This window comes from Lissotriton helveticus, chromosome 1_1 (genome assembly GCF_964261635.1).
Source record: "Lissotriton helveticus chromosome 1_1, aLisHel1.1, whole genome shotgun sequence".
Classification (NCBI taxonomy): Eukaryota; Metazoa; Chordata; class Amphibia; order Caudata; family Salamandridae; genus Lissotriton; species Lissotriton helveticus.
In genome coordinates this window covers 774,680,118-774,707,814 of record NC_136057.1, presented here as the reverse complement: position 1 = coordinate 774,707,814, position 27,697 = coordinate 774,680,118, and the positions used below count along the sequence as shown (strand labels likewise).

Sequence of the window (27,697 nt, the reverse complement as noted above, 5' to 3'; positions counted from 1 at the left end):
TGAGTGCTTCATTAAATGGGAGCAAGGGTTCTGAGGAAGCTCCTGGCTGTAGAACCTCTGTCAAGATGTTAGTCTTGAACGGCACTGAGGGTAGCTGATGGTCAAGGACCTCAGCCACCCTCGCCACCACCATTACATAAGATACTCTCTCCTCCAGAGCCATGGTGGGGGGGGGTGAAGCATGACCGTATCCGCTGGCCTCAGCCAATTCCTCATACCAGTCCATCTCCTGATCGTAGTGTTGATATTTTTAAGGGTCCAGTGACCCCACCCATTCTTCTTCCGAGCCTAGCATCTCTGAATAAGGCTCAGGGAACGACCTAGGATCTGTGGTTCATATCGGCACCAGAATTGGCATTGGTCGATGGTGCGCCAGCTATATATTGTTTGAGATTAGAACAGGGCTGGTCCCCTATTCTAATCGGCATTGAGACCAGCGTCTGGGAAGGTCGCAGATGCACGACCAGCGCCGGTCCAGATCCATGTCTGGATCCATGGGGAGCATCCGCGTTGGGGCTGGAGTCACCAGTGTGAAATACGATGGGCCCCCTCTTGCCCCATAGGACTTGAAGGCATGCCGGAGGAGTAATGGCTTACTAAAAATGAGGAGCATGGCCTCATAAAATAATTTAATTTGATCAGGGTCGCTCTGGCTACCGGAAAAGCAGGGAGGCACAGAGTCAGCCCAGGTGCAGATTCGGGAGAACGGGGCCTCAATTGCTGATGCTCCTCCATTGCATTGGCCGACGGACATGGAGAAGTTGAAGCACGCCCCAACTTCTTGTGCTTTTTGTGCCTCTTGATGGGGTATCCCAATGATCTCAAGTGGGACATAGAGTACTTGGGACTCTTGGAACGGTTTCAGGACCTTCCTCTCGACCGGGGCGGAGATCTCTGAGGAGTAGTGTGTGGCGTCGCCTGCCTGGCCCCAAGCAGCTTCAGGGACCGCTCCCCCAAAGCCTTTGGTGCCATGGCCTGGCACTCGGAGCACGACTTGAAGTCGTGGTTGTGCTCCAGACAGCACAGGTAAACCAAATGTGGGTCTGTCACCAACCTGTTTTCCCCGATGACATGAATCCTACACACAGAAAACAGGGGTTGACAAAAGTCGGAAAAAAAATAATCCTTTAAAATACGACAGAGGGTAGCTCTCTTCACAGATCAGCGCTTTGCAGATGCAGAAAGAAAAGAACTGAAGTCAGCGTGCCGAGGTGGTGCCTATATTGGTGATGCAGCCGTCACTTCCGGTACGGACAATGCCACGGAGAGCAGACCACCATCACCTACTGGCGCACAGGGGCACTGCTCGAAGACAAATCTTCAGGATCCAGTCTATCACCTGGGGAATTCAAAGGTAAGGAATCTGCGGCTAGATGTCTTTATCAGATTTATTTATTTAAATATTCTTTTTATAATCTGGTGTGGGATTCTTCTTGTGTAGTGTTTTGATGTTGTTATTGTTTGAAGAGTTGCACAAATACCTTACACATTGCCTTTAAGTTAAGCCTAACTGCACTGTGCAAGCTACCAGTATGCCAATTTCTTACAGGGGATAACTGTTTATGAGGGGCGGGGTCATGAGTGAGGGTGAAAGAGCATGGCAGATGAAGTAGCAACTTGAGTCTGAGTGAGGTATTGGTGCTGGGAGTGTGATGTATGGAATGAAGGATGATATGGAGTTCAAGAAATCGAAGGCTGGAAGCATGTAAACAATATGTCTGGTTGGTAAGTCAGTGAGTGGGGAGTTTGTTTGGAAGCAGGGTATACTTCATTTACCTGTGGCAGAAAAGGGAACAAAGGAAAAGGGAAGAGAGAAGAGAGAAGAGAGAAGAGAGAGAGAATGTGAGAGAGTGAGAGAATGTGAGAGAATGTGAGAGAATGACCGAATGACCTAGTGAGTCTAAGCGCCTTCAGGGCAGAAGGAGCAGGCAGGCCCAGAAAGGTACTGGTGAAGCAGTCAGGCTGGTGAGGATGCACAGACTGCAGTCAGGCTCATGGGGGCTACTGGAGGGGGGGTGGGCACACGGAAGGGCACCGAGGTACTTGGCAGGAAACCTACTGCCGAGATGATGATGCAGCCTCCAGCCCTCACGCAGTCACCTTGGTGCTAAGGTGCAAGTAAATACACTTGCTGGGCTCGTCATTGGGGGTAGGTCAGGAACAGGCGCCTCACAGATGGTTCTGCGTAGGGTAGAACAGCAGCAAGAACCGATAGCTTCTGAACTGCTTGTGGGCTATTCCGGCAGCAGAGCAATGTTTTCCAGCACACTCGCCAGGAGACACATGTTGTGCAGCATGGAGCACTGGCTCAGGAGCTGACTGCGGCCTTGCAGCAGCAGGGTGATGTCATCTGGGGCACTTGACAGCGGCCATATATACAGCATAGAACATCAGTCCTGAGCTACTTGTGGGACCTCCTGCTGGACGTCCTCAGAGACGCATGGCAGAAGACATAATATGATTCAAAAATCTTGCTGGTCTACTTAAGTGCACCTTTTCACAGCGGCTCGTGCTGCTGCTAGAGATCACACGTGCAGCCTGTTGGCACGGCTGTGGTTGTACTGGAATGTTATGTGCACGTGACGTCTCCGAAGGGAGTGAAGACCTCCTTCACCTAGGAAGAGCAAAAATGTTGCCAGTGGATCCGCCATGTCCCCTCACATTGGGCTCCTAGAAGGGCAAGCTCATGCCGGGCACACTGGGCATTGCAGTACCTTGGAATGTCCAAAGTGGGCAGTTTGCCTGTGCACATAGGCCCTCGTAGACTAATGCATTTTCCCATGTTCACAGAATGCGAAAGCCCCTTTTGCTACAGCAGCTCCGTCCTCCGCTAATGGAAGCACGCACGGGGGACACAGACCTCCATTTCCATGGGAGCGGCTCTCCATGCAGTCAAGGGCAGCCGTCTCTTAAATGTGTGGTTATTGCAACAAGTATCAATCATACTTATTACATGAGGGGCTTTTTCTTCAGCAGGGTAAAAAACACCGACTGCCCTTCGAACTAAGGATGCAGTTTTCAAAATACGATTCTACTAGTAGGTGTAAAGTGCATCGGACGATAAACACACTGTCTTGCTACAAAACAAAGTGCACCATGGGATATATATTTATTTCCATATGTGTGAATCCGTCCTAAACTACTCGACACAACTGAAATAATAAAACTACCCCAACCTGCTATAATTTGCTGACATGTAAAGCAACGGAAAAAACTACAGCTACCGTACGCTGATAATATGTGGATCCGCTCTTTGATTTTCTGAATGAAAGTCATCAAATATTCACTATGGTTCTGGTGCCTCTGTATCGACATTACTTTAAGGTATACACCGAACGCTGGCCAGGAGCCCTTTTTTACGGCACCACACGTCATATTAAAAAGGCATCGGCGGAGCCGCGCTTTGTAGGGCCGAGAGGACCCCATTAAAACGCTCCCTGGAGCAGGCGCACTGAGCGGTTGGTTCTCCTTTTCACAAATTCCCAGTTAGACCCTCGAAAACAAAGGATCCTGGGACCACCCTGTGGCTGACCGAATAACCTGCTTGTCCTGCTAAAAAACACTGCCAGCCTGGTTCTAGTTATAGAACTAAACACGGGCGGCAGAGTCCAATTTTCATCGTGGAAATATTAACCGGATCGTACAGCGATGTGAGTTATACCTTCTGTGCCCACACCAGTCTCGCGTATTGTTTGGTGGCGCGCGAACCATAGCTAATGGAAAACTATTATTTTTTCAAGCTGCTTATACTTTACGTATTTGTTGTGTCTTCGTGTTCATCATACTCCTGCTTGTAGAAGTCCAGGACAGATTGTTCCTACCACAATATTTGTTTCTTCCGCTGACCTCCTATTCTTGGCTGGTATCACTGGTTGGTTCTTAAAAATCATCTTGCGCTTCGCCTTAGAAACCTTTTGAAGACGCCGTAGATGTTTCTCATCAGCCAGGAGTGCTTAGCATGGTTGAGGTACAGCTTTCAGAAGAGATATTCAGAGGCATAGGTCTCTTGAATTATTAGTCAATGCAAAGGCAGTGTCCACTGCTGGCTTCGAGGCTCTTCAACACACTTTCAGTAGTCTTTAGGTGAAAGTAGCTCCTAACAAGTTTGTTGTACTTCCTCTTTAGGGACTGGAAAAAACTTTACTTAGGAAAATGTAGTTTGAAAAGTTCCCCAAAACACACTTGCCCTGCCTACTTTATTACTTTTCCAAATGTTGTGACATACTCCATCTCCAGTTTCAACGCTTTCTTCTTGAGAATTGTATGAATGTGGCAGGGCCCTTGACGTGCTTTCCAGAATATATCAAATGTTACCTGCCAACAATTTAGTAATATGAATAATTTACCACTAACACATATCTGTGATCAGGAGGACAGAGAATTGGGCCGAATATGAAGACAAGGACTACTTTCGGAGAGGAGAGATGGGTAGTGAGCAGGGAGAAAAGGTGAATGTTGTAAACAGCAGCATGGTCACGCAGGTCCATCACAGAGAGGTTTAAGGTCATGTGAGAAGAGGAGGAATGTTTCAGAAAAAGATCAGGCAGGAGGGCTGTAAGGTGGAACGGACTACACATCAGTGGAGGTTAGACCAGAATAAACTTAGACGCATTGTCCAGGTTTGGGCGTAAGCGTTTGAGGCTATGTCTGATACGACACCCTGTCTTAAAGCCATTTACGTTCCAGTGTAATGACTTTTGTCAGACTTTTCTCTAAGGCCTTCTCTGGTTCGGGATCACTACTGTTGCCCCACATAACTCTTTGGGTAGCCTACCATGTTGGGTAGCTTTATTAAATTGGGATAACAGATAAGGGCTTACAAGGAAAGCAAATCTTTTAAAGTTTCTTTTGGGAAGCCTTTCGGACCAGGAGTATTCCTTGAGTGAATTCACACAAAGGCTTCTGAAATTCCTCAAGATTTGATAAACTGAATGATCCTATGGACTACCTTCTCTTAGGTTACATAGAATATTAACATTATTGTTAAACATGGCATACCATACTATTGGTAATACCTCTTCAAGGGTTCTCCTTTGGCTAATGCTGACTGCCACCACTTAGGAAATGTATCTCTTCAACAACGTCATCCCGATCCCCGCCAGAGTCCAATCCCCAATTGTGTTGTTAGCCCCCAGCAGAACGGTCAATGGGTCACTCAATCCCTTGGCCAATGTGTCAGGTACCGTACCTCAAAACCCAGCGATCACTTGACATTCCCACACCATATGATAAAAAGGAGCCGGGAACTCCGAACAACGCCAACTCGCCGGCGACTCTAGCACTCCAGCATACCAAAGCTGTACTGAAGTCTTATAGGTCATGTGCAAGTAGTTGAGAGTTGGATGAGCTGGAGCCTCGAGGAGATGACCTGCAACCTAGGGGCAGTGCGGGCGTCCCTCTAGTCGGAATCATTCAGGGGCCCTGGACATCCATTGTTCCCACCGGGCCCTGAGGGGAAATAATAGATCCGGGGAATGAATTATGTGAATGAATTACAAGGGATGTATAAATCAGCATAATCCTCTTCGCCACAATGGGTCCTATAAAGATCTGCAATTCCAGGGGGCTTGATTCGGGAACATCCATAAGAGAGTTGCGGTGCTGCTCCAGGGCATGGCGCAAATTAATGTATTTAAAGAACTGAGACCTCTACAGGCCAAACTCTTCCTGCAACATCTGATAGAACTTAAGTTGCACCCCCTCTCAGACATTTCCTACTGTAGAAACCCCTATCTTGTCCCAACCACCGAACCCGGATGGAAGGAGGCGTGACCCAACCAACTGCCTGTCCAGAGGGGAGTTGCAAGAGTGACCCACTGATCCTAACCAGTCCGCCACAATGCCAAATGTCAGGTCAAGAGAACCACCCTTGTGAGTTCAGGGATGTGCGAGGGGCTGGGACTACCATACAGCAGCCCCCTAATCGTACCTAGGCCTAACCGTGCCACCTCCAGACAGAAGGCTGGGTACCTCCAGCCCTAATTCTGCCAGTTATTGATCACCAGCGGCTAAGCCACCCAGTAGTAGAGGTGCATGTATGCTATCCCCCGTAGACTGAGTGCTTTTCCCATAGGCAATACGAAGAGGGCGACTTAACCATAAAAAGGCCTGGATTTTCCCATGCAAATTGCGCCACCAGAGCTACGTCAGAAGCAGAGAATAATTTTGCAATGTATACAGCAAGTGTGGCAGGGCAATCATCTTAAATAGGGCTAGAACCAGAACATTAAGGGGTGGCTTTATCCCCTGGCTAAGATTGTCATCAGTCATGATAAAGGAGGTCGTATGTTAAGACTCCAGGTAAGACTATATTATTCTTTTAAACATAGCACAGTGCCTAAAAGTAAAAACATCCATCATCTTTGAATTGAGGCTATACAAGTAAGAGCAATGCATGGTTGACATTAGCTCAAATTCAGAATGAAATTTCATAGAAAAACTTGGATTAAAACCTAAACATTTTTGAGCAGCTGTAAAAACGCTGATCAATAGCTTACTCTTGTATGGAAACAAACACAATTTATAAATAGGCGCTATATGTATGCCTTTATTCTCACAAACATTAACTTTATACAATTTCAATAAACACATTTTTAGAAAATACCTGCATTTCGATCCCTAATACAGTAGTCAGGCGAGCTTTCAAAATACACCAAATCGTTCGTGGTTGGCTTCTTGAATCTCCTATTTGCCACGGTGAAGCCAGTACCAGCTTGATTCATCGCCACCTGAATGGCTCCATTGTATTTCTTCCATAGGTAGTCCCCTGTTTTTCGGAAGTCTGCCATAGCTTGCCAGCATGTCCTCATAGAGCATGATCCACTCACTCCATGACACTTGCACTCCTGCTTCATGAATCTCTTCACTGCCTACCAAAAACCACAATGAAAGATTAAAACAAACAATGCTTTCTCTCAATATATTTACCATTTGTAAGCTAGTTTGGCTACCTGTTTGTGCAAATTATCTAGCCTTTATTAAGCCTCATCGTGTATTTTACTGAGTGCTAACATTACTGCTGCTGTTTGTTATGAAAAACTGAAAAATAAAGGATTACAAAAAAATATATATTTTCCATTCATTCTTCCACTTATATTTCCATCATTACTCTTACTCTGGCGTGAAGTCCCTATGGTCTGACTTCAATCCGGCCAGGCCCCCAACTCCTTCTCGGACAACTCTTCTCCCGAATTCTGCCAATTCGTTACCATATATGTTCGAAATAATAATGTGAATGTTGTCCACCCTTATCATTCGTAGAATTGAGAGAGGGCTAAGTCATTCCGATAACGACCTAGATGTAACACCTGATGCAACACCTAGTCTGGAACACGTGTTCCCCTATCAACATGCCAGAGCCATCCAGAAACATCCTTAGATAAATCATCAGAGGTGTAGTCTGAATTGACGTCCCCTTGTCCCCCATTTTCTTACAAATTTATCTAGGATCCATTCTCTGGCGTTCTTATTCTGTGTATCACATTTCTGAAAACATTATTCAGAGGTTTTCTTCCCTGATAATATTTATTATTTAATGACCACTATTCGACTCCTTGGGTAGAGAGGTCCTTCCCCCAAGAATATCCTGCAAGGTATCATCCATGATAATCTTGACTATTGCCGGTACTCAGAGAAGAGGATTCATCTTACCTGACACTGATAAGAACCAAGTACAAGAGGGAGGCTACTACAGCAGCACGTGTTTGCAAGGAATGCTTTCTCAACAGCTCTTCCAAAAACAATAGCCTGAGCTGCATCGCTTCCCCCTAAGAAAATCTAGACCGCAAGTTACTCTACTACATACTCTCCTATGCTACTGAGTAGAAGTAGATTTTAGGGTGTTAGGCATTTAGATGAATTTTTTTTTTAGTTTTATATAGCACGAACTTGACCTGAAAGTATCAGGTATCACTTTACAGGAGCACCAGTTACGTTACATGAAGACATATTCATTTTTGTTAGGCACAAGGAGATTAAGTGACTTGCCCAGAATCACAGGATGTTGCGTGTCCTTGCCGAGACGCGAATCCGGTTCCCTAGATTTGAGGTTGACCACATTAGCCGTTAGGCCGCATCCTCGCCCCATTGTAACCATCTTAGAAATGTTTATTTTATTTTCATTGTTTACAATGTGCCTTTTTGCAGTTAATATGATATTCTGTGTGATTATTTTAGATGTACTAAGAAACAGGCTCGACCTGCTGTAATAAATGCTTTTAGTTAAAATTGTCTGGTCTTCTTTGTGCTCTGTGGGTGATACTGTGAAGAATGAAATAGGTAAACTGAAAGCACGGTGGCCCTAATCCCTTTACAGGGATTGTTAGTAACCCCAAAAGTAATGACTTCACTTGAACCATGTATTTGGTGAGGTTCTGTGGGACTACAATAACCCGTCTTTCACATTCAGCGCTGATGCATTGAACTAAGTTCACTTGTGTCACCTGAGGGTGGGAACACAAACCTTGTAAAACTATAACAGAGTCATAGTTTAAGCAACAACTCTAGCTTCGATGCATATATTAGACAGCCACTGATTGATCTGTGCATGAAGTCTTTGGAGTACAGAGGCATGTGCACTAGAAATCAATTCTAACACAAGCACATATCAAACACAGTTTTGTAGTACCTGGCAATTTTAGTAATTTCTTTTACTGTACGATTGGGGGAATTACCATGTACCTGTAGGATTGTGACATTAGGATACTTTCAATATATATTACGTTTCATTGTTAAATTAGTGCATTACCTATTAAATAAACTACTTAGTGAGTGTTGGCCAACTACTATGCTGCAATCGATGCACCCCATAGAACCTGGAGTTCCCACAGATTTTTCACCTTATTAATACTTCTTCCAGGCTTCAGGTTGGTCTGGAATACTCTCCCCCAGCATTGGCTCTACAGTCCCACCATCGTCAGCCATATTTCCATTGTTGGGTGACGTCACCAAGGTACATCAGGGACCAACCAGCACACTGATGTCAGTTCCTGATAATTATCTAGCATCCCATCAAACAAGAACTGAGAGAGCCACTGAAGGGACACATACAGCACATGGCATGTTTGCATTCATTGTTTTTTATTTATCTTGCTATTAGCACATTGGAAAAGAGGGTAAGTGCTCTGGAACTTGCGGGAAAATTATGCATCCACTAGAAATATTGCTATCGAAGGTACATAGCTTTCATCAGGTGAATACATCTTTCCCCAGAAGTCCTCACCTTATGAATAAGTCCCAAAGCACTACTCCTCTGGGAGGTGGCATTAAGTAGCATATGTTAACCAACTGAATCATGCCACATAGGTTCACAAAGCATGCAAGAATGACCACATAGTGTTATAGGGATTGTATTTCGTCTCCATTTTAATTTTCCTTTTTAACTTATATTTTTGAGATGGTGGTTTGAATATGTGTTTCACTAACACAACAAAATGCCATGCACACAGTTGTTATAGACATTGTTGTTCTGTAGTCTTCCCTTTTACTTTCAGGGACACATATACAAGAACAAGATGTCCTTGCTTTGTTTTGTGCTCACTGGAGAAAATCCTTTTCCCCAGACTATGTAAAGATATTTGTATGCATCTCGTGCAGAATTAAGTAAGACCGGTGTTTTATTATTTCAACAGTGCCCATTTCGAATTCTGGCGAGAAACACTTCACACCGGAGGTATCATGTATGCTGCGGAGACCTGTAAATGCGATTCATCTTTGCAGGTGGACACACATTCTAAGAAGGAATATAGCTGTGCAGGCAGATGTATTTGGACTTGCACACTAAAACATTGCTAATGCACTGAGGCCGGCTTCCTGAGGCATCACACTGAGATATGGGGTTAGATCATTCCAATTCCACACTAAAGCATTGCTAATGCACTGAGGCCGGCTTCCTGAGGCATTACACTGAGCTATGGGGTTAGATCATTCCAATTGGGTCCGGCAGAAGAGTACTCCCACCATGCTCTCAGTATTATATGAGTATTAGTGATAGATAGGAGTAATATTAGGAATAATCAACATAGTCGAATTATTCATATTTTTCACCAGACTAATAATGCTTATAACAATGATGTGTCTCATCTGTGTAATAATCGCATTTCATGTTTTAACTCCTTAACAACTGCCCCCCCCCCTCCAGTGCTGAGCCCTTTTTTGGCTATTTGGGGTAGTTCATATTTAGGCCTCCATATCTTTTTGTTTAAATAAGGTATTCACGCCAAATTTGTGTCCTTTTTTCCAACATCCTAAGGATGACAAAAGTAACCAGAGTTTGTGGATTCCCCTGGAGGTGACCAAGAAAATAGTAAAAATCTAGATAAATGTTGAGATTTTTGGGAACAATGGGAAAAATCTGATCTGGATAAAAGTGTCTTTTTTTCATACACATGGCATCAACAAATGGTTTGCTGTGCTAAAGTCACCATCTTTCCAGCTTTCAGAAACATGCAGAGCAGAATCAAAAAACCTAACTTTTTTTTTTTGTAAAACATGTTTTTATTGTATTCGTTCAAAGTATAAGAGGCAGGGAAGAAAGGGGACAAAGAAAAAGAATAGGCGACAACTCCGCCACAAATCCTACACAGGGGAGTATAATATGCATTGAAATTAAGTGCAGTGAGCAACCCATAACAATAGAGGCTCCATCAAATAAGGTTCAGTCTTGATGCCAGTGCCTTCTCAAATGTTCGCAATAAACTGTCCGAGAGCGGTAGAAGAAGGGTGCCTGAAGCCATAGAAATCCTGAGTCCCCAGGCTAAACAGAGTCGCAACAATGGACATAAACAAAACCCCAACTAGTTCCCCCCCACCCCCCACCCTCCCCCAGTGGTGACAACATAGCTACTCTCCCACCATATCAAGGTGGGAAGTCATACAATCCGTTCATACTTGAAACAAGTGCAGTGCACGTAGTGTGGGCGGGCATACCGCAGACGGCAAGCCAGATGACAAAAAGCGGACTAGTGGTCCCCATCGAAAGAGGAAATTCTTAAAGTCTCCCATAAAGATGTCCGACATTTTCTCCATGCTCAAAAGACCCCATAACCTCGAGTGCCACAGTGATACAGCTGGGGCATGTGGCTTCTTCCACACCGCCGCCAATGTGAGCTTAGCCGCCCCTAGGCATAGCCATTGAATACGCTTGTCTGCCTTAGTCTGATGTTCCAACAGTGGATCTCGGAGACCCAGTAGTACATGAGCCACTGAGTCCGAGATCGGGTATCCCAATATCTCCTTGATGTGGGAGAGTATCTCCATCCAGAAGGGGCGAATGATTGGGCAATCCCACCAGATATGGTGGAAGTCGCCCAGTAGGCCACACCCCCTCCAGCATCTATCCGAAGATGTAGGAAAAATGCGATGGAGTCTGGACGGATACAGATACCAATCATACATGGTTTTCAGATGGGCTTCCCTAAGACTCACAGAGTGGTTGTGCGCTGCTATATCCTTCCAGAGGTGCTTCCATTCTGTATCAGAAATATCTCGATCCAGAAGAGCCTCCCACCGCTCCATATATCGAGGGCGCGGGGCGATCGCGGTGCGCAGAAGCAGGCCATATAAGAAGGAGATTGCCCCCCGCATCGCAGATGTGCGAAGCAGGAAGGACTCGAAGGGGGAAAGCGGACGAGTAGCTGCCTCGCAAACTCCCGCCGAGGTTGCCCAATGAAGGAGCTGGGCATGGTGATAGCGCTCTGTGGTCGGAAGGCCATAATCGCGCATACAATTGTGGAAGGTGAGGGGAACGGTCCCATGAAACAAGTGCGCAAGTGCCCGGCATCCACCCTCAAGCCACTGGCGATAGGGTCCCTCCTGTACGGCCGGTGGAAAGGCCGGATTAAAGTGGATGGGAGTGAAGGGAGACGGAAAAGTGGTCCAACTATCGTCACAAGTGACCGTATCCCATACCTTCAGAACTGTGCTAGTGAGAGTGCTGATGTAAGCATTCTTCGGTCGGTCTATTTTGGGCTTCCAAATTAAATCCCAAATCGACCTCCCCGCCACTGCCCGGTCCATATGTAGCCAGTGCTTCTCTGAGAGCTGTTGGGACCATTCCACTATCACCTGCAACTGTGCAGCCTTATAGTACAGGAGCATGTCCGGAAGCCCGACCCCTCCCTCTCCCCTCGGCCGACGAAGTGTCGTAAAGGGTATCCGTGCCCGGCCACCCTGCCAGACAAACTTCAACATCATCGTCTTTAGGCGGCGGAAGAAATCCACGTCTACAGGAATAGGGAGGGCTTGGAAAAGATATAGAAACTTAGGGAGGAGGACCATTTTAAGAGCATGTATCCGGCCGAGCCACGAGAGGAATTTCGGCTTCCACCGGTCTAGATCGCTTCGCACCGAAGCCAGCAAGGGGGGAAAGTTAGCCATAAAGAGGGAGCCCACAGTAGGTGTGAGGCGCACCCCCAGGTACAACAGAGAGGTGGACGTCCACGACAGGGTTGTCAATACGCGCATCCGGTCCACTTCTGCAGGGGACAAGGTCAGATTCAGGATATGCGACTTGTCAAAGTTGACCCGGAAGCCCGCCACTGCCTCAAACCGGGAGAGCTCCTCGTGAACAGGCGGTAGGGATTGAGTGGGATCTTCTAAGGATAACAGGACGTCGTCCGCAAAGAGGGATATTTTGTGCTGTTCCCCTGTGAAGGGTATGCCCTTGATACGTTCATTCTCCCGGATCGCCAGCGCCAGGGGTTCGATACTCAAGGCAAAGAGGAGAGGGGAAAGGGGGCACCCCTGTCTTGTACCTCTAGAGTGAGGAAACGCAGCCGACCGATGGCCGTTAACCAACACCCTCGAGGTTGGTCGATTAAAATTCGCCTGAATCATCGTGAGGAATTGCCGTGAAAATCCAAAGGCGGACAGGGTGCGAAACAAGAATCCCCAGTCGACTCGATCGAAGGCCTTCTCCGCATCCAAACCCACCAGTACAGCTGGGATGCGGAATCTGGAAGCTTTCTCTATCAGGTGTATCACCCTCCGCAAGTTATCATGGGTCTGCCGCCCCTTAATGAAACCGGATTGATCCGGGTGTATAATGGCCGGCATCAGATCCTGCAACCGGCGGGCGATGATAGAGGAGTACAGCTTGGCATCCACATTCAACAGGGCTATAGGACGGTATGAGGTACAACTGGAGGGATCCTTCCCCTGTTTGGGGATCACAGTGATCAAGGCCTCAGCCATAGTGCCAGAGGTCTCCCCGACGGCCGCCATGCCATTGAAAAGTGAGACTAGGCAATCGACAAGCTCAGAGGCAAACGACTGGTAGAAATAAGCCGTATACCCGTCTGGACCAGGGGCTTTATTGGGTTTCAAGGCCTTGATCGCCTCAAGTACCTCTTCCCTAGTAAAGGGGGCCGTCAGTTGTTCATTGCTAACGACAGAGACCTGCGGGAGGGGGAGGCTCGACAGAAAAGCTTCTTGTGCTCCCGAATCGAGCGAGTCACCTTTATAAAGCAGCTCGTAGAATCGTCCAAAGATATCCGCCTTGTCCCCGACCCGATGATGAATCGAGCCTCCCGAGTCCCAGATCCCCCCTATATATTCCCTCTCTCTCTTTTCACGAAGCTGGCGAGCCAGATGTCGGCCCACTTTGTTCCCCTGAGCGTACGACCCTCGACGAAGTCGTAGGAGGGTTAGCTCAGAGCGGTTGTTGTAATGCGCCTTCAGCTTCCCCCTAACAGCCGACAGTGGGCGAAGCATCGCGCGAGAGGGGTTCAGTTTGTGGGCCCGCTCCAATCTCTCAAGCTCAGCCTCCAAAGTCTCCCGTTCCACCCAACGCAAGCGGTTAAGAGCCGCATTAAGTCCTATGCAAGTGCCCCTCAGAGAAGCCTTACAGGCATCCCAAGTGTTAAACACGGAGGTGTCCGAGCTCGGGTTGAGCGTCAAGAACTCCCTAATGGCTTTCCTTAGTTCCTTACACGAGGCATCATCCCGCACTAGAGCTGCCGGAAAGTACCACTTCCGATATCCGTCCCCCCTCACTGACCACTGAAGCTGGAGTGCCAACAGGCCATGATCTGAAACAGAGAGCGGAAAAATCGTAGAATCCCGGACATCCCCCCTGAGGGCCTGACTCAAAAAAACATAGTCTATGCGGGAGTATTTGTGATGCACATGGGAAAAAAACGTGTAGTCCCTGGTCTGTGTATTTACTGCACGCCATCCATCTATAAGTCCCAGCTCCTCCATCCTGTTCTTAGTCACGGCGGAAAAGACGCCAGAGTCTGTCCTCTGGGCACGGGAGCTATCTAAGGCCTGATCCCACACCATATTAAAGTCTCCCATAACAACTAGATGACCCTCCACGAAGCTTCCCATCTCATCCAACAGGTCCTGAAGAAAGTTATTTTGCTGGGCATTGGCCACATATACTACCACAAACGTACACAGGCGTCCATGAAGCACCCCCCTAACCATCAGCCACCTGCCATCTTTATCACTACTCACTCCCAGAGGCTGGAATTGAATGGATGACCTAAATAAAAGAGCCACCCCTCTGTGTTTAGTAGAAGCGGAAGACCTATATATGAGGGGGTACTGCTTATGTCGGAGCCGGAGCTCATCCCTACGGGCTAGATGGGTCTCCTGGAGCCCCACAACATCCAGATGATGATCCAGCAGGTATTTCCACAATTTCTGGCGTTTCTGCGGGGAGTTAAGGCCCTTCACATTCCAAGTACCCACGCTAAGAGGCATACAAGCAAATCAAGCCCCCCTGCTCCCCAGTAGCTAAGTCCAGCAGTCCCCCAACCCCCCAGAACACACTTCTCCAGTCCTCACGCACGCCAGGGACCCCTCCCACCTCTCCCCAAGACTGGTTCCACCCGGACCACTCTCTGCTCCCGCTCCCAAGTCGATAACCAGTCCTCAGGGCCCAGCACAGAAAGACAAACGCCATCCAAAACCAATAGCAGCGGGCCTGCAAACAATCCTGTACGTGCACAACCATCCATTCGTCATCACCACCCCCACCCCCCCCAAACACCTACCCCCACCTACCCAACCCCCACCACCCCTTCCCGCCCTGCCCCCGCCCTCTCCCCAACAACCCAAAATACAAACAAAATGAGTCCCGAAGTAAACATACCCCGTATGAAGTCTCTCAGGGGGCGTAGGTGGGGATCCAAGAACGGATCTCCCAAGGCCAAAGACCGGGGTGTCTTCTCGGAAAGTACATTCATAGCCCCGTTACCTGAGTGTGCGTGCCCCTCCGGCACCAAGGCAAGCGACTCGAAGATCAGGCCGCCCCAGAGCTCTGTTGTGACGGCGGAAGCGTGGCGGAGGCCACAGAAGCCACTGCATTCCCTCGCTCCTGAAGGCTAGTTGTGCGGTCAGGCCTCCTGCGGTTCATGTCCGGGCCTACCCTGTGCCAAGACGAAGAACGGCGTCTTCTCCGTGGCGAAGGACTGCGACGTTCGGGCGCCGGAGTCTCGTCCTCAATCCCCAGAAGTTCCTTCGCCTCCCGAAGAGATCGAATCTGTGCCAGCCTATTCTGCCATCGGAAGATAATTCGGAAGGGGTGGCCCAGGAGTAGGAGATGTTGTGCTCCCGGAGATAGGCAGTGACAGGACGGAACTCGCGCCTCTTCTGGAGTGTCGTCGCGGCTAAGTCCTGATAAAGCTGAGGGCGATGATCCCGGAATTGCAGGGAGGGGATGTCACGAGCCTTCCTCAGAATTCTTTCCTTGACTTGGAAATCGTGGACACACACCAGTATGTCAGGAGGATGACCCCCGTTCCGCCTAGGCAATCCCACTCTATGAACCCGATCCATCCTGATCTCCTGCAAGTCTTCCTCATCCAAAATCTGGAGGAAGAGTGCCTGCACATACTCCCAGAGATCTCCTGCTTCACCGTCCCATGGGACCGCCCGAATGCAGATGTTGTTCCGGCGGGAACGGTTCTCAAGGTCTTCAGCATGGGCCTGCAAATCTATGTTCTGTTCCATGAGACGGAGCACGTCCTGTTGCAGCAGGTGAACATCATTGGCCATACTGAGGTCATGATCTTCCAGGGTGGCCACTCTTTCCCCAATACCGTCGACATCCCTCCGCACCTCGCGGAGATCCGATGTGAGCTGGGTTCGGAGCTCCGATATATCGTCTTTGATGGAAGTAAAGAGTTCCTTCATGAAGGCCTTAGTAGCCGGGGCCTCATCATCAGATCTCCCCGGTGATGCACTCGGGCCCGGGGAGGCCGGAGCCTGAGAACTCTTAGTAGTCCCCCCTTTGCCAGCTTTCACCTTGCGGGAGTTAGAGGCCATCGCTGTCCCAGTTCCTCGCCTATAGGAGGGCGAAAGAGCGTCCCGTAGTGGAGCGGAGTTCAGGCCAGGTTAACGCACAAGACCACCAGCCGCCCTTCGGTGCTTCAATATCCAAGAGAAACCTGATGAGTCAGTCCCTTAGTCCCCGGGGGGCCCAACACCCCGAAGGCGGGCGCAGGGGGGAGACGCGCGGTAGCGCAGAGGTAACAGGTCTGCCCAGTGGCGCAGTTCAGCTAGGCCCACTGGCCCCGAGGTCCGAACAGCGCTCTCTCCCTATGCCCCCCTGATCCGTCTCCAGGCCCGGTCGTGGCCCTGCAAGCTGCCCACCGGACCCGCTCCGCCTCCGGGGACCCGGCTGCCAGGTAGACCATCCGCCGGGGGGGCCGCTCCGCGTCTCGAATCAGCCACTGCCTCACCACGTCGGCCTCCGGCTGAGCAGCTCGCCAGTATCTCTCCTATGGGGGCATCCGGCACATGCGCTCCCCTCCCCAATCCTCAGCAACCGGGACAGGTATTCCCCCGGAGCCAGGCAAGGGCTGCATCGCGCTCCGCCGCTTGTCCGCTGCACCTCCGCCCACGGGGGCCGAGCCCTCCTCCTCGAGTTCGCCCCTACTGCAGTAGTGGTCCGGGCCACTGAGCAAAGGCCGGGGCCCAAGAGCAGCGCCGACCGCCTCCCGGACCAGGCCTCGATCCCCGGCCTCGATTAGTCCGTCGGCCGCGTCTCCACTCTAGCAGTCCGCGGGCCGTAGGCCCCGCCCCCTCCCGAGGCCCAAGGGTCCGGTGCCAGGCAAACGTCCGCTCGTGACCGGGTGGATCCCTGTGGCACCCTCAGGGAAGCTTGGGCTCTCCCCTCCGCCTCCGGCCGCCGAGCAGCACTGAAGCGCCTCCCGCTGCAGTCAATTCCCCAGCCTGGAGCGCCGTGCAGGCCCCAGGCAGCGCTGCCGTCTCAGGGCTCACGTCTCCCGGCTCGAGAGACCTCAAAAGTCGCCCCAGCGCTGGACCTCACCCTGAAGGGGGTCTGGAGCAATTCACCGCCCAAAGAGACTCCGGGTGCTGCCGCTGGACAAAGCTATGCAGGGCCGGGCGCCGGAGGGGACTCGCAACACGTCCTACTCCGCCGCCATCTTGGCCACGCCCCCAAAACCTAACTTTTTACCACAGTTTTTGCGTTTTTCAAAGAGGTAGCACCTTTTTTCCTATTTTTTTGTGCTTTCAACCTACTTCCAGTTTGTGGTGGAAACCAGTGCGTAAACCATGGGTGATCCAGGAAACCTATATATTTCTGAAAAGTGGACACAACTCCAAATTCAGTAAGGGGTCATATGTGTAGATCCCTCAAGGTTTTCCCAAAGAAACTAAGTGTTGAAATAAAGAAACATTGAAAACAAGTAGGAAAAAACAGTCACTTGTGACAATATTTTAATCTGTTCATTTTTGTCACGAGGGCTGATTTACAAAAGCAATGTACCATTACCTTTGCTAGCCCCTTTTGGTTGTGGGGATATATAGGGTTTGTAGGTTATCCATGAACCTGAGGTACACAGAGCCAACAACTGACCTGAGCACGAGACTCCATGATGCCGTTATCCGCGACAAAGCCCTGGACTAGATCCGTTCTTTCCTCACTTGTACAACACAGCGCGTCAGACTACCATCGTTCCCCTCAGAACCCACAGAGATTGGCTGCGGAGTCCCCCAGGGTTCTTCCCTGAGCTCCACCCTCTTCAACGTGTACATGGCCCCAATCGCTGCCATAGTCAGGAACTAGGACTCAACAACATCTCCTACGCTGACCACACCCAGCTGATTTTCTCCCTTACCAACGAGCCCACAATCGCCAGAAACAACTTCCACGACGGAATGAAGGCCGTCACCACCTGGATGAGAGACAGCTGCCTCAAGCACAACTCAGACAAGACAAAAGTCCTCATCCCGGGGCCCAACACCTCTGCTTGGGAAGACTCCTGGTGGCCCTCTACATTAGGAGCCACCCACATCCACGGACCATGCACAAAACCTTGGCATCATACTGTACTCCTCACTCACTATGAACTACCAGATCAACGCTGTCTCCTCATAAAGCTTCCACACTCTTCCTCTGCATCGAAAGACCCTCAGATGGATCCCCACTGAGGCCAGAAAGACAGTTACCCACATACCCATCATCAGAAGACTTGAAAACACACTCTACGCAGGCATCACCCAGAAACTCCTCAGGAAACTACAGAACATTAAAATCGCTGCAGTTAGACTGGACTTCAACATCCCCCACCGCAGCCACATTTCCGATCACCTACGAGAACTCCACTGGCTCCCAGTCAAAAAAGAGTCACCTTCAAGCTCCTCGCACACACCTACAAAAGTCACCTTCAAGCTCCTCATACACGCCCATGACGCTGGACTAACATACCTGAACCACTGCTCTAATTTCACATATCCACCAGACACCTCCGCTCCGCCCAAATGGCCCTTTTCACTGTCCCTTGGAACCCCAAGACCTGAGGAAGATCCTTTTCCTACTTCGCTGCCAAAACCTGGAGCACCCTGCCTTTCAACAGCAGGCTATCCCCCATCGCTGACCAAATTTAGGAAGGATCTCAAGACCTGGCTCTTTGACTGAACCTCAGAGCCTAGCTGGACCAGCAGCCCCCCTCCAGCGCTTTGAGATCCTCACAGGTGAGTAGTTGCGCTTAATAAGTACTGATTGATTGATTAACTGAGCTGCACCGAACAGTGGTTTTTCATTGTGTAGAGAGCATAGATCAATTCATATGGTGAAATATGTAAGGTATCAGGGAAACCTATGTCATTCTGAAATGGGGAAAGGATATGGAATTTAGGAGTATGGTTATTTGTACATCTCTGTACGAGCGAGTATATGCTTTAGAGGGTTTTTCTCAAAATGTCTTCTTTCTTACACACTTGCTTACAGTTGGAAGGCGCAAATGCAGCAAAATCCAATTAGTAATAAAAATGATCCTACTATTCTATGCTTCCACATGTCTTCGGATTAAAATGGTCCCTCACTTGCGATGGTAGGCCTAGTGCCTGCGACAGGAAACAGCCCGAAGCACAACATGGATACATCCCATTTTTCCAATCAAAACTGACCCGTTTTTTGCAAAGTAGGTAGCTGTGGATTTAGGGCCCTAGGTCAGCCGGCACATAGGGAAACCTAGCATATCTGTACACTTTTGAAAACTAGACACCTAGGGGAATCCAAGATGGTGTGACTTGTGTGGCTCCCACCAGGTTGTTTTACTCCCTTGCAAAGCTCAAACTTTGGCTAAAAAAACTAAATTTTCTTTCATTTCGGTTATGGAAAGTTCTAAAATCTGCAGGGAGCCACAAACTTCCTTCCACCGAGCATTCCTCTAAGTCCTTCAATAAAAATGGTACCCCACTTGCGAGGGTAGGCCTAGGGCCTGCGATAGGAAAGGGCCCAAAGCACAACATGGATGCATCACATTTTTACACTCAAAACTGACTTGTTTTTGCAATGGGGGGAGCTGTGAATTTTGGGCCGTAGCTGGCACATAGGGAAATTTAGCCACCTGTACATTTTTTAAAACTAGACACCTGGGGGAATCCAGAGTGTGGTAACGTTTGGGGCTCTTTCTACCCATAATCATCTGCAAACCTCAAACTTTGACTAAAAAGCACATTTTCCCCACATTTCTGTGATGGTAAAGGGAACCACGAACATCCTTCCACCTAGCATTCCCAAGTCTTCCAATAAAAATGGTATGTCACATTTGCGGGTAGGCATAATACCTGCAACAAGAAACAGCCCAAAACGCAACACAAATACATCACACTATTCCACTCAAAACCGAGCCGTTTTTTGCAAAGTGGGTAGCTTTTGGACCCCATCTCAGCCAGCACATACGGAAATCAAGCAAATCTGTAAATTTCTAACCACAAAGTCTGCATAAAATCAAGCGTTTTCCTTACATTTTTGTGATGGAAACTTCTGGAATCCACAGGAATCCACAAAATTCCTACCATCCAGCATTACCCCAAATGTGCAGATAAAACCCTACTTGTGTGGCTGGGCCTAGTACCTGTGACAGGAATGGACAAAGTCAATGGAATCCCTTATGTGGGGACTCCTATTGACCTTAGTTTGATCTGTTCCTGTAGGTGGCACTAGAACCAACCACAAACGTAGGGCAACATTTTTATCGGCACAAGTGGGTAGTGCTGGGTGCTAGGTATTTCTTGGATTTCTGCAGATTCCGAAAGTTCTCATCACAAAAATGGGGGGATCTCCAGTTAGAATCTGTGCTCAGGGGGCTGAGATATCACCCCAACCATTGACTCAGTGAAGGTAAATGAGCCCATCGGTTCATTTTACTTTTACTGCAATGATGTGAGCGCACAATGCGCACCGATTGTCATTGCAGTAAAAATAAAAAAATATATCAGATTGCTCAGGAAGCTCTTCCTGAGCAGCCTGATGCAAAAAAAAATAAAGGACACCCTTGGGTGCAGTGCACCATAAGGGCCTTTATTTACCAACCCTGTGTTGGCCAATGGCCGACACCTGCACTGGGAAAGTAGTGCCATTGGTCCACACACACACTTAAAAGGTTAATTACAAGGATTAGGGGCCCGATGTAGGTCGGTCGGTAATGGCCGAAAATCGGTATTTTCGGCCGTTACCGACCGGTAAATCTGATTTGGTATGTAGGGCCCAGTATTTTACAGAATCGGTAAATTTACCGATCGGTAAATTTACCGATTCTGTAAAATACCGATTCGGTATTCATACCTAATCGGTATTTTTGACATGTATGTGGGACTCTTCTGAGTCCCACAACCCTTAACGATTCGGTATTTTACCATCAAATATATTTGATGGTAAAATACCGATTCAGGTGTGCATGCACATGTGTGCATGCACACCTGTGCCATATGACAGGCAGACCTGCCCTTAGGGCAGGTATGCCTGCCACATGGCCCCCAAATCTTTTTTGGGGGTGCTAGAGGGTGTCAAAGTGACACCCCCTGCACCCTTGGCAAAATCTGTATTTACCGATTCGGTAAATACCGACCGGTAATGCCCCATTCATTCCTATGGGCTTCAAAGCCCATAGGAATGAATGGGGCATTACTGGTCGGTATTTACCGAATCGGTAAATACAGATATTTTCCGATTCGGAAAAAGGAACATCTGGATGTTCCTACATCTCCACCCCTTAGATTTACCGATTTTTAATTACCGAATCGGTATGATTCGGTATTTAAAAATCGGTAAATCTATTTTACCTACATCGGGCCCCTTATCTTTTCAATAAACATTTGAAAATGTATTATTATCTCTTCTCTTTGTGAAAACTTGGGCATGCAAAAGTGATATACGAATGGGTTAGTTCTGTTTCCACAAATTCCATGTAAATATGGGTGGTCATGTTTGAGGTTGACAACATCATCTATTATTCTGGAGGTTTAGGAGTTTGGATGCGGTACTGTGAGCTAGCCAGACCGACATTTACTGATGATATAAGGCTCAGTCCTTGTATTCTGAAGGTTTGTTGTTCCAATCCACAGCCCTACTGATTTTGTAGGAACGGTGTGACAATAGCTGTCCAGGATATGTCAGCAACTGGGGAGCTTCTGAAGAGAGAGAAGGCTGTAGTGGAATGGAACTTCCCTACAGAGGGTCGTTCGTGGCCTGGCCATAGTAGATTTTGATAAAGGGGATGTCCCTGAGTGAAATGGTGTCTTTGGTCATTGCCTTGGACTTTTTAGCTCCAGTGAATACCAAAATCAGATCATCCACTTTATCCTGACAAGTGCGGTCAATGTAATAAGAATCCACATGATCAGGCTCCACTCTATGGCGCTGTTCCTCCTTCTTGGTTGGAAAGGTTTGAGGCAAGAAACATACAAGAATAATAGTCTGTGCCATATCGAATGCAGAAACCACCTTGGGTAAGAAGGTTAGGCAGGTGTGAAGATCTCATTTCATCAGGTAGAACACTGAAGTATGGATAAAGTGTGGATATACTAATAGGTCCTATAGGTTTCTGATGCTGTGGGCAGGAGTAATCGTAACCATCAGAACTGTCTTGAGAGAAACAACTCGAACTGGGCAAATGTGCATTCTCCCAAACCAAATAGAGATCAGGTCAAAACAAAGTTCAACTCCCACTTAGACACAATATACAGAGTCGAAGGGAACACAAAGGAAGTGGTGATCGAAACAAGGAAGGATAATCAGACAGACTCACAAAAGCAGACAGGTATGCAAGAAAGCCCTTACCTTTAGCCACTGTTTGGCCTTGCTGAACAAGGAACAACGCATATCATAAGACATTGAAAAAACACGATTTGAAAGGGCTGATGCCTTCTGACTCCCACCACTGAATGAACTTTGTCCAATGGTCTACAGAGATGATTTAGTTGGAAGGATCTGGCTGCCAAGATTATGTCTGCAACTTCATGAGGAAGACAAAAGCAATCTGTCACTGCTAAATCTCAATTCATGCCGCATCAGTGGACTGGGGTGCATCAAAGCAGGCCATCTCTATGCAAGAGAGAAAGGGGCAGGTAAATGCTTAGTGCCAACAGATTATTATACCAGTTCCCCCTCACCCAGTCTGGGGCAGTCAGAATCAGTTGTGCACAATCCTCTCACACCTTTGGCAGGGCTTTTGACAAAGGCAGGTTCTACAGATATGTACAAGGCAAGCCCTGAAGGTATTCCCCATTCAGAGAGAAGTGTATGGCACAAAGCCGAGAACACCTCCTGGTCTGGGCCGTGGCAATGAGATCCACCAATGAAAACCCAAATTTGGGGAAGATGTTCTCTGTCACTTTGAGGTATAGCTTCTTTAGTCAGAGGGGACATAGTATCCACCCTCATGTTCAGAGAGCCTGCTAAGTGAGACATTGCCAATGCTGCACCTACTTCCACAGCCGAATCCCTTTCTAACATAGGGTGCACGACCCCACACTGACCGTGTCTGTTGATATAACGGATGGTAGTGGTGCCGTCTCAGCGAATCTGGACATTGCTCCCGAAGATGGAAGAGAGGAAAGATCTTCACAGGGCGGAAACCCCCTGTACCGTGGCCATGTTTATGTGCCGATTAGTTAGATGTCTTATCTGGAAAGTGCACAAACGAGACACGCTATTTCACTACTCTAAAGTATACCTTGTTGTCTCGTCCTTCAAATGTGTGATCCTCCCTGTGTGTCCCATGTGGAATTCCCAACGCTTTGATATTTAAAGGTCCTCCCGAGACGTGAATTTGACATTTTCCGTTATGGAGCAAAAAGAAAGGTAACCCTACTGCTCTTGAAACATTCCAAGGAAGAGTCTGCCTTTTTCCCAACAAGTCTCTGTCCATCTAAAGACATGTCTATATCAATAGATTGTATATCTCCTGGAAATCCAGTGGAACACATCCACAAATGTCGACCCACCATGACAGTCCTACCCATAGACCCAACCACAGTATCCATGGTATCAATGTTACACTTCAGGATCTCTTTTCTGTTTTGATTAATTTAGGCCATCACTCACCAAGTAAATGTAAATGTAAATGTTTTTGAGCTTGTAAAGCGCACTGCTACCCGTCCATAGGTCTCCTGGCGCTGAAGAGTACGAGAAGAGTACAAGTAAGAGAACTGCTTGTTACTATGCTCAGGCAGGCTGATAATTGTACGTTTTGCCAGTTTTCGTAACGTATGGACATATCAGCCTAAGAGTTAAGTGCCATTAGCAGTGAAGAAAGCCATACTACCAGAGGCAAAAAAGCTTTGTGACCAAAGGCATCTAGCTTCGTGTATTTCCTACCTGCAGACACTTTAAAAAAGGTTTATGACTTTTTCTTGAACAACCAGACTCTCCGACGGAAGATGAGAGGACAACAAAATGTGGATCACCGCAGCAGGAGTATGGTGTCTAGCGATCTTCCTGTGGACATCTGGACCCAAGTAGAGTTTTACTCTGGCAGCCTTTGTAGGCTCTAGTAGAGCCTCACTGAATGAAAGCAAGAGCTTCAAAGGACCTTAGGATTGCCAAGATGTCCATCAAAATATTAAACTTACATTTCCCACAAGGCAAAGTCAATTCCAAGACCTCTGTACCCTTCGCTGCAACTGTTTTCAAAAAATAGACCTCCTCTGAAGCTGGGCTGAGGGATAGGACATGTTCCCTTATTGTGAACCATCTAGCCCACTGGCATTTAGCAAGTCTGAGTAAATGCCAGCATCAGTATTGAAAGATGGCAGAAGATTATCAGCTCCTGAGTCATTAGGCTCTGCTTTACCGTAAACACTATACTCCTTATCCAGGAAACCTGAATCGAAAATCTCCTCCAAGCGGGTGTATCTTTGGGTACTGTGGAGAAGGTCATGTCGTTATTCACTGTGTAAGTTGTGCCTTCTTAGGAACCCAACGTTTATCAGACATTAAGGGAGAGTCTGGTGTAACAGAATGACATTGAGACTCCAAAAAGTACTCTGAAAAGTACTGTTTCCTCGAGACAGAAGAAGACTTCCTCTTGCTATGACGCTTTTTGTGTTTTTGAGGAAAGACCTTTTAGGGGAACGTCCCCTGGAACATTCACCTAGGAATCTTTCAACAGGCTTTAGCCAAAACTAGCTTAGTCTCCTGGTTCATGGTGGCTTTCTGGTTTAATGTTCTTGAAATAAATGTAAAGCTTAAAAAAAAAGACACATTTTTAAGTTTGGCCAAATGCGGCTTAATCGTAGAGCAATATAAAGGTAAACATGGCACCCAGAAGGGGATGGTGTTATTCAAATAAAGCTGTATGCATCAGAAATACAAATTATTGAAAATAAAGCTATATTCATTTTAATTATTGCAATTAATCAAAAATGGTTCTTATTTCAAGGTTCTCAAGAGTATTGATAAGGGATGCTGGAAAAGAGCTGGAAGCTATATGCTTATTCCCATACAAATACCTGTTATAATGACATACCTCAGCAGCAATAAAAAAAAGTCAAAAATGCATATGGCCACAGAGGGAACACTCATTTAACAAGACCAAAACAACTACAGGTGCCTATAACCACCCACCAACAGCCATAACTGTACTATCAGACCCTCTTTCAGTGGGTTACGGGGCCGCAGGGGTTACTGGGCCCAACCGTGGGCGTTGAGGCCTTTTACTCCTGATGTCCAGGGCCTGACCTACTATGGACCCTGAGCAACTAGGCCAAGTACCCCTTCAGCACTGGTATCATAGCTTGGTCAGAGGAGTTCAAGGCTCCCTCCGGTGGAGGTGGATATAGGCGAGTAAACACAAGCTCAGAACTCAAAATACATGCAGCAGTAGCAATAAATAATAGCCTAGCCAAAGACATACTTTTATGAAAAAATAAGTTTTTTATTTCTACAGATAACAACACAAAGGAAAAATACAACATTCACAAACAACTACACAGTCCCCCTAAAGTCAGGGATAGTGTTTCTTTAGACAGTGCCTTCAGTCCCGCTCCCTACTCACTCCTAGCAATTTTGGTTATTTCCATTTACTGTAGGAAACATCCAGAGCAAGCCCCACTTGTAGTCCGAACCTCAAGAGTCCACTCTGACTATAATTTAAAGTTAACAGTGATCCAGCACCGCAAAGCTAACTAGCAAGCAAGTTACCCTGGGGCCGACGTCCATAAAATCAGTCTTCCCTGCACCTGCTGGTTTGAAGCATCCAGAGTTCCGGAGAGTATCCAGAGTTTTTGCACTTGGAGCAGCAGCAGCTGAATCAGGTGAGTTTCACTGGACGTTGGCCCAGTTAGCTGTACTCAACAGGCACAGAGTTCCTCACACATGCTACTAAAGTGACCGGAGGTTCTGTGCAACTCCTCCTTGCAGGGTAAGTGTCTGATTCACTCCCCAGTGGGGAAGGGGATGATACAACAATCCTGAAGTGGGCCCCATGTACCTTGATAACATTGCACAGGTTCTTCCAAGGCGGCGTCGCTTCTCAGGAAGGGTGTTTGTAAATCAGACTGCAAGTCTTGTTGCTCTTAGTGACTCCCTATTGCATGTAGGTTCAACGTATGCTCTCCATACTCAGGCTCCGGCCCTTTTGGCACTGCGAAGTTCTTAGTGGCGATCCCCCTGGCATACAGGTATCGCGGTTCACCGTGGCACAAGGGCTAAAGCCCTGACAGCATGGCAATCTCTTGCGGCCGCAGCTCCTGGCATAAGGGTTTTGGCTCACCACTGCACAAGGGCTATGGCCCTCACAGCACAACATTCTTCTTGCAGCGGCCTCTCTTGGCATACGGGGTTGCCAACTGCTCACTACACATGGGCTCCGGCCCTATCAGTGCAGCGATGTACATGGCTCAATTCACGAAGGCCCTCCTCGAGCATACACAGGTCATTGATTTCGTTCTGGACAGCCATCCAATCATAGCAGCAGCCGTCTACTCACACTTCGCAAAGGGAGTTCACTTGAAAGGGCTCCCCAAAGGACCTTACTCCCTCCAATGGTCTCCTCTTCCGCACAGAGCACGCTGGTCTTGGCAGGCAGGCACACGCTGGTTCAGCAGGGCAGATTGTCTTGGATTCCCAGGGTGATGTTCTCTCACCTAGCAGGGAGACTAGCAGGCCTTAGGCCCCCAGTCCTGGTCACAGGCAAAAGTCTTGCACATCCTCCCCTCCTCGCACAGCCCAAATTGGCTGCTTGGCAGATGACAATCTTTGGGGTCTCAAGCGCCACTTCTTATAGTCCATTTCAAGACACCAAATGTGATTTAGAGTCTGAGTCTTCGACGAGTATGTTGGGGGTCTGCTTCTTTTGAAGCATCCACTCCTCTACACCTTCTTGCTCTTGAAAACAATCTGTCCCAGTAGGAACAACTCCAAAGCTGTTAGCCCCACAATACAGTCCATGGGAGTTCATACCTGGATATCAGCCACAGTGATGCATAACAAAAGATTAGCCCAGGGACCCGTCCCTACTCTTTAATATTCTTTTATCAGACCAATCTCCTTCCTGAGATGCGCCCAGTCCCTTTCCTCTTGACCTCTCGCTGAATCAAAGAGCACCCTTTGAAATGTACAGGGATGGCTGGCTCTCCCCTCTCCAGTGTGTGTCCCACCCAGCTTACAGGAATGCTGCAATGCACAAATCTGTCCAAGGGAATTTCTCTACCTCCTTTCCATGGTACACCAGGCAGGTAGGTCTCCCAAAATGGAACCCAGAGCCCTTCATTTATTGTGCCATTCACAGGCACACATACACCAAGTGCATGTATAGAACCTACACACACTGCACAGCACTGTATGCTTCATGTACTGTACCACTCATAGGCACCCATACTTGCAGCACATATATTTTTTATAACTCTTAGTAAGCATTTACAGTGAGTACAAACCGTAATAAACAAATCACCATGTTTCCAGTTGATGTCGCACAATCTCTGTCTCAGAAGTGGA

General features: G+C 47.9%; 1 protein-coding gene across 1 annotated transcript in view; it reads right to left on the bottom strand.

The window, feature by feature from the left end:
• WNT2 (Wnt family member 2) overlaps positions 1-27,697 on the bottom strand; it is a 326,881-nt gene that overhangs the window by 16,695 nt on the left and 282,489 nt on the right. The window contains exon 4 of the mRNA XM_078648157.1: positions 6,605-6,869. Within this exon, the coding sequence (XP_078504283.1) occupies positions 6,605-6,869 (265 nt within the window). The remainder of the gene's footprint in view (positions 1-6,604; positions 6,870-27,697) is intronic.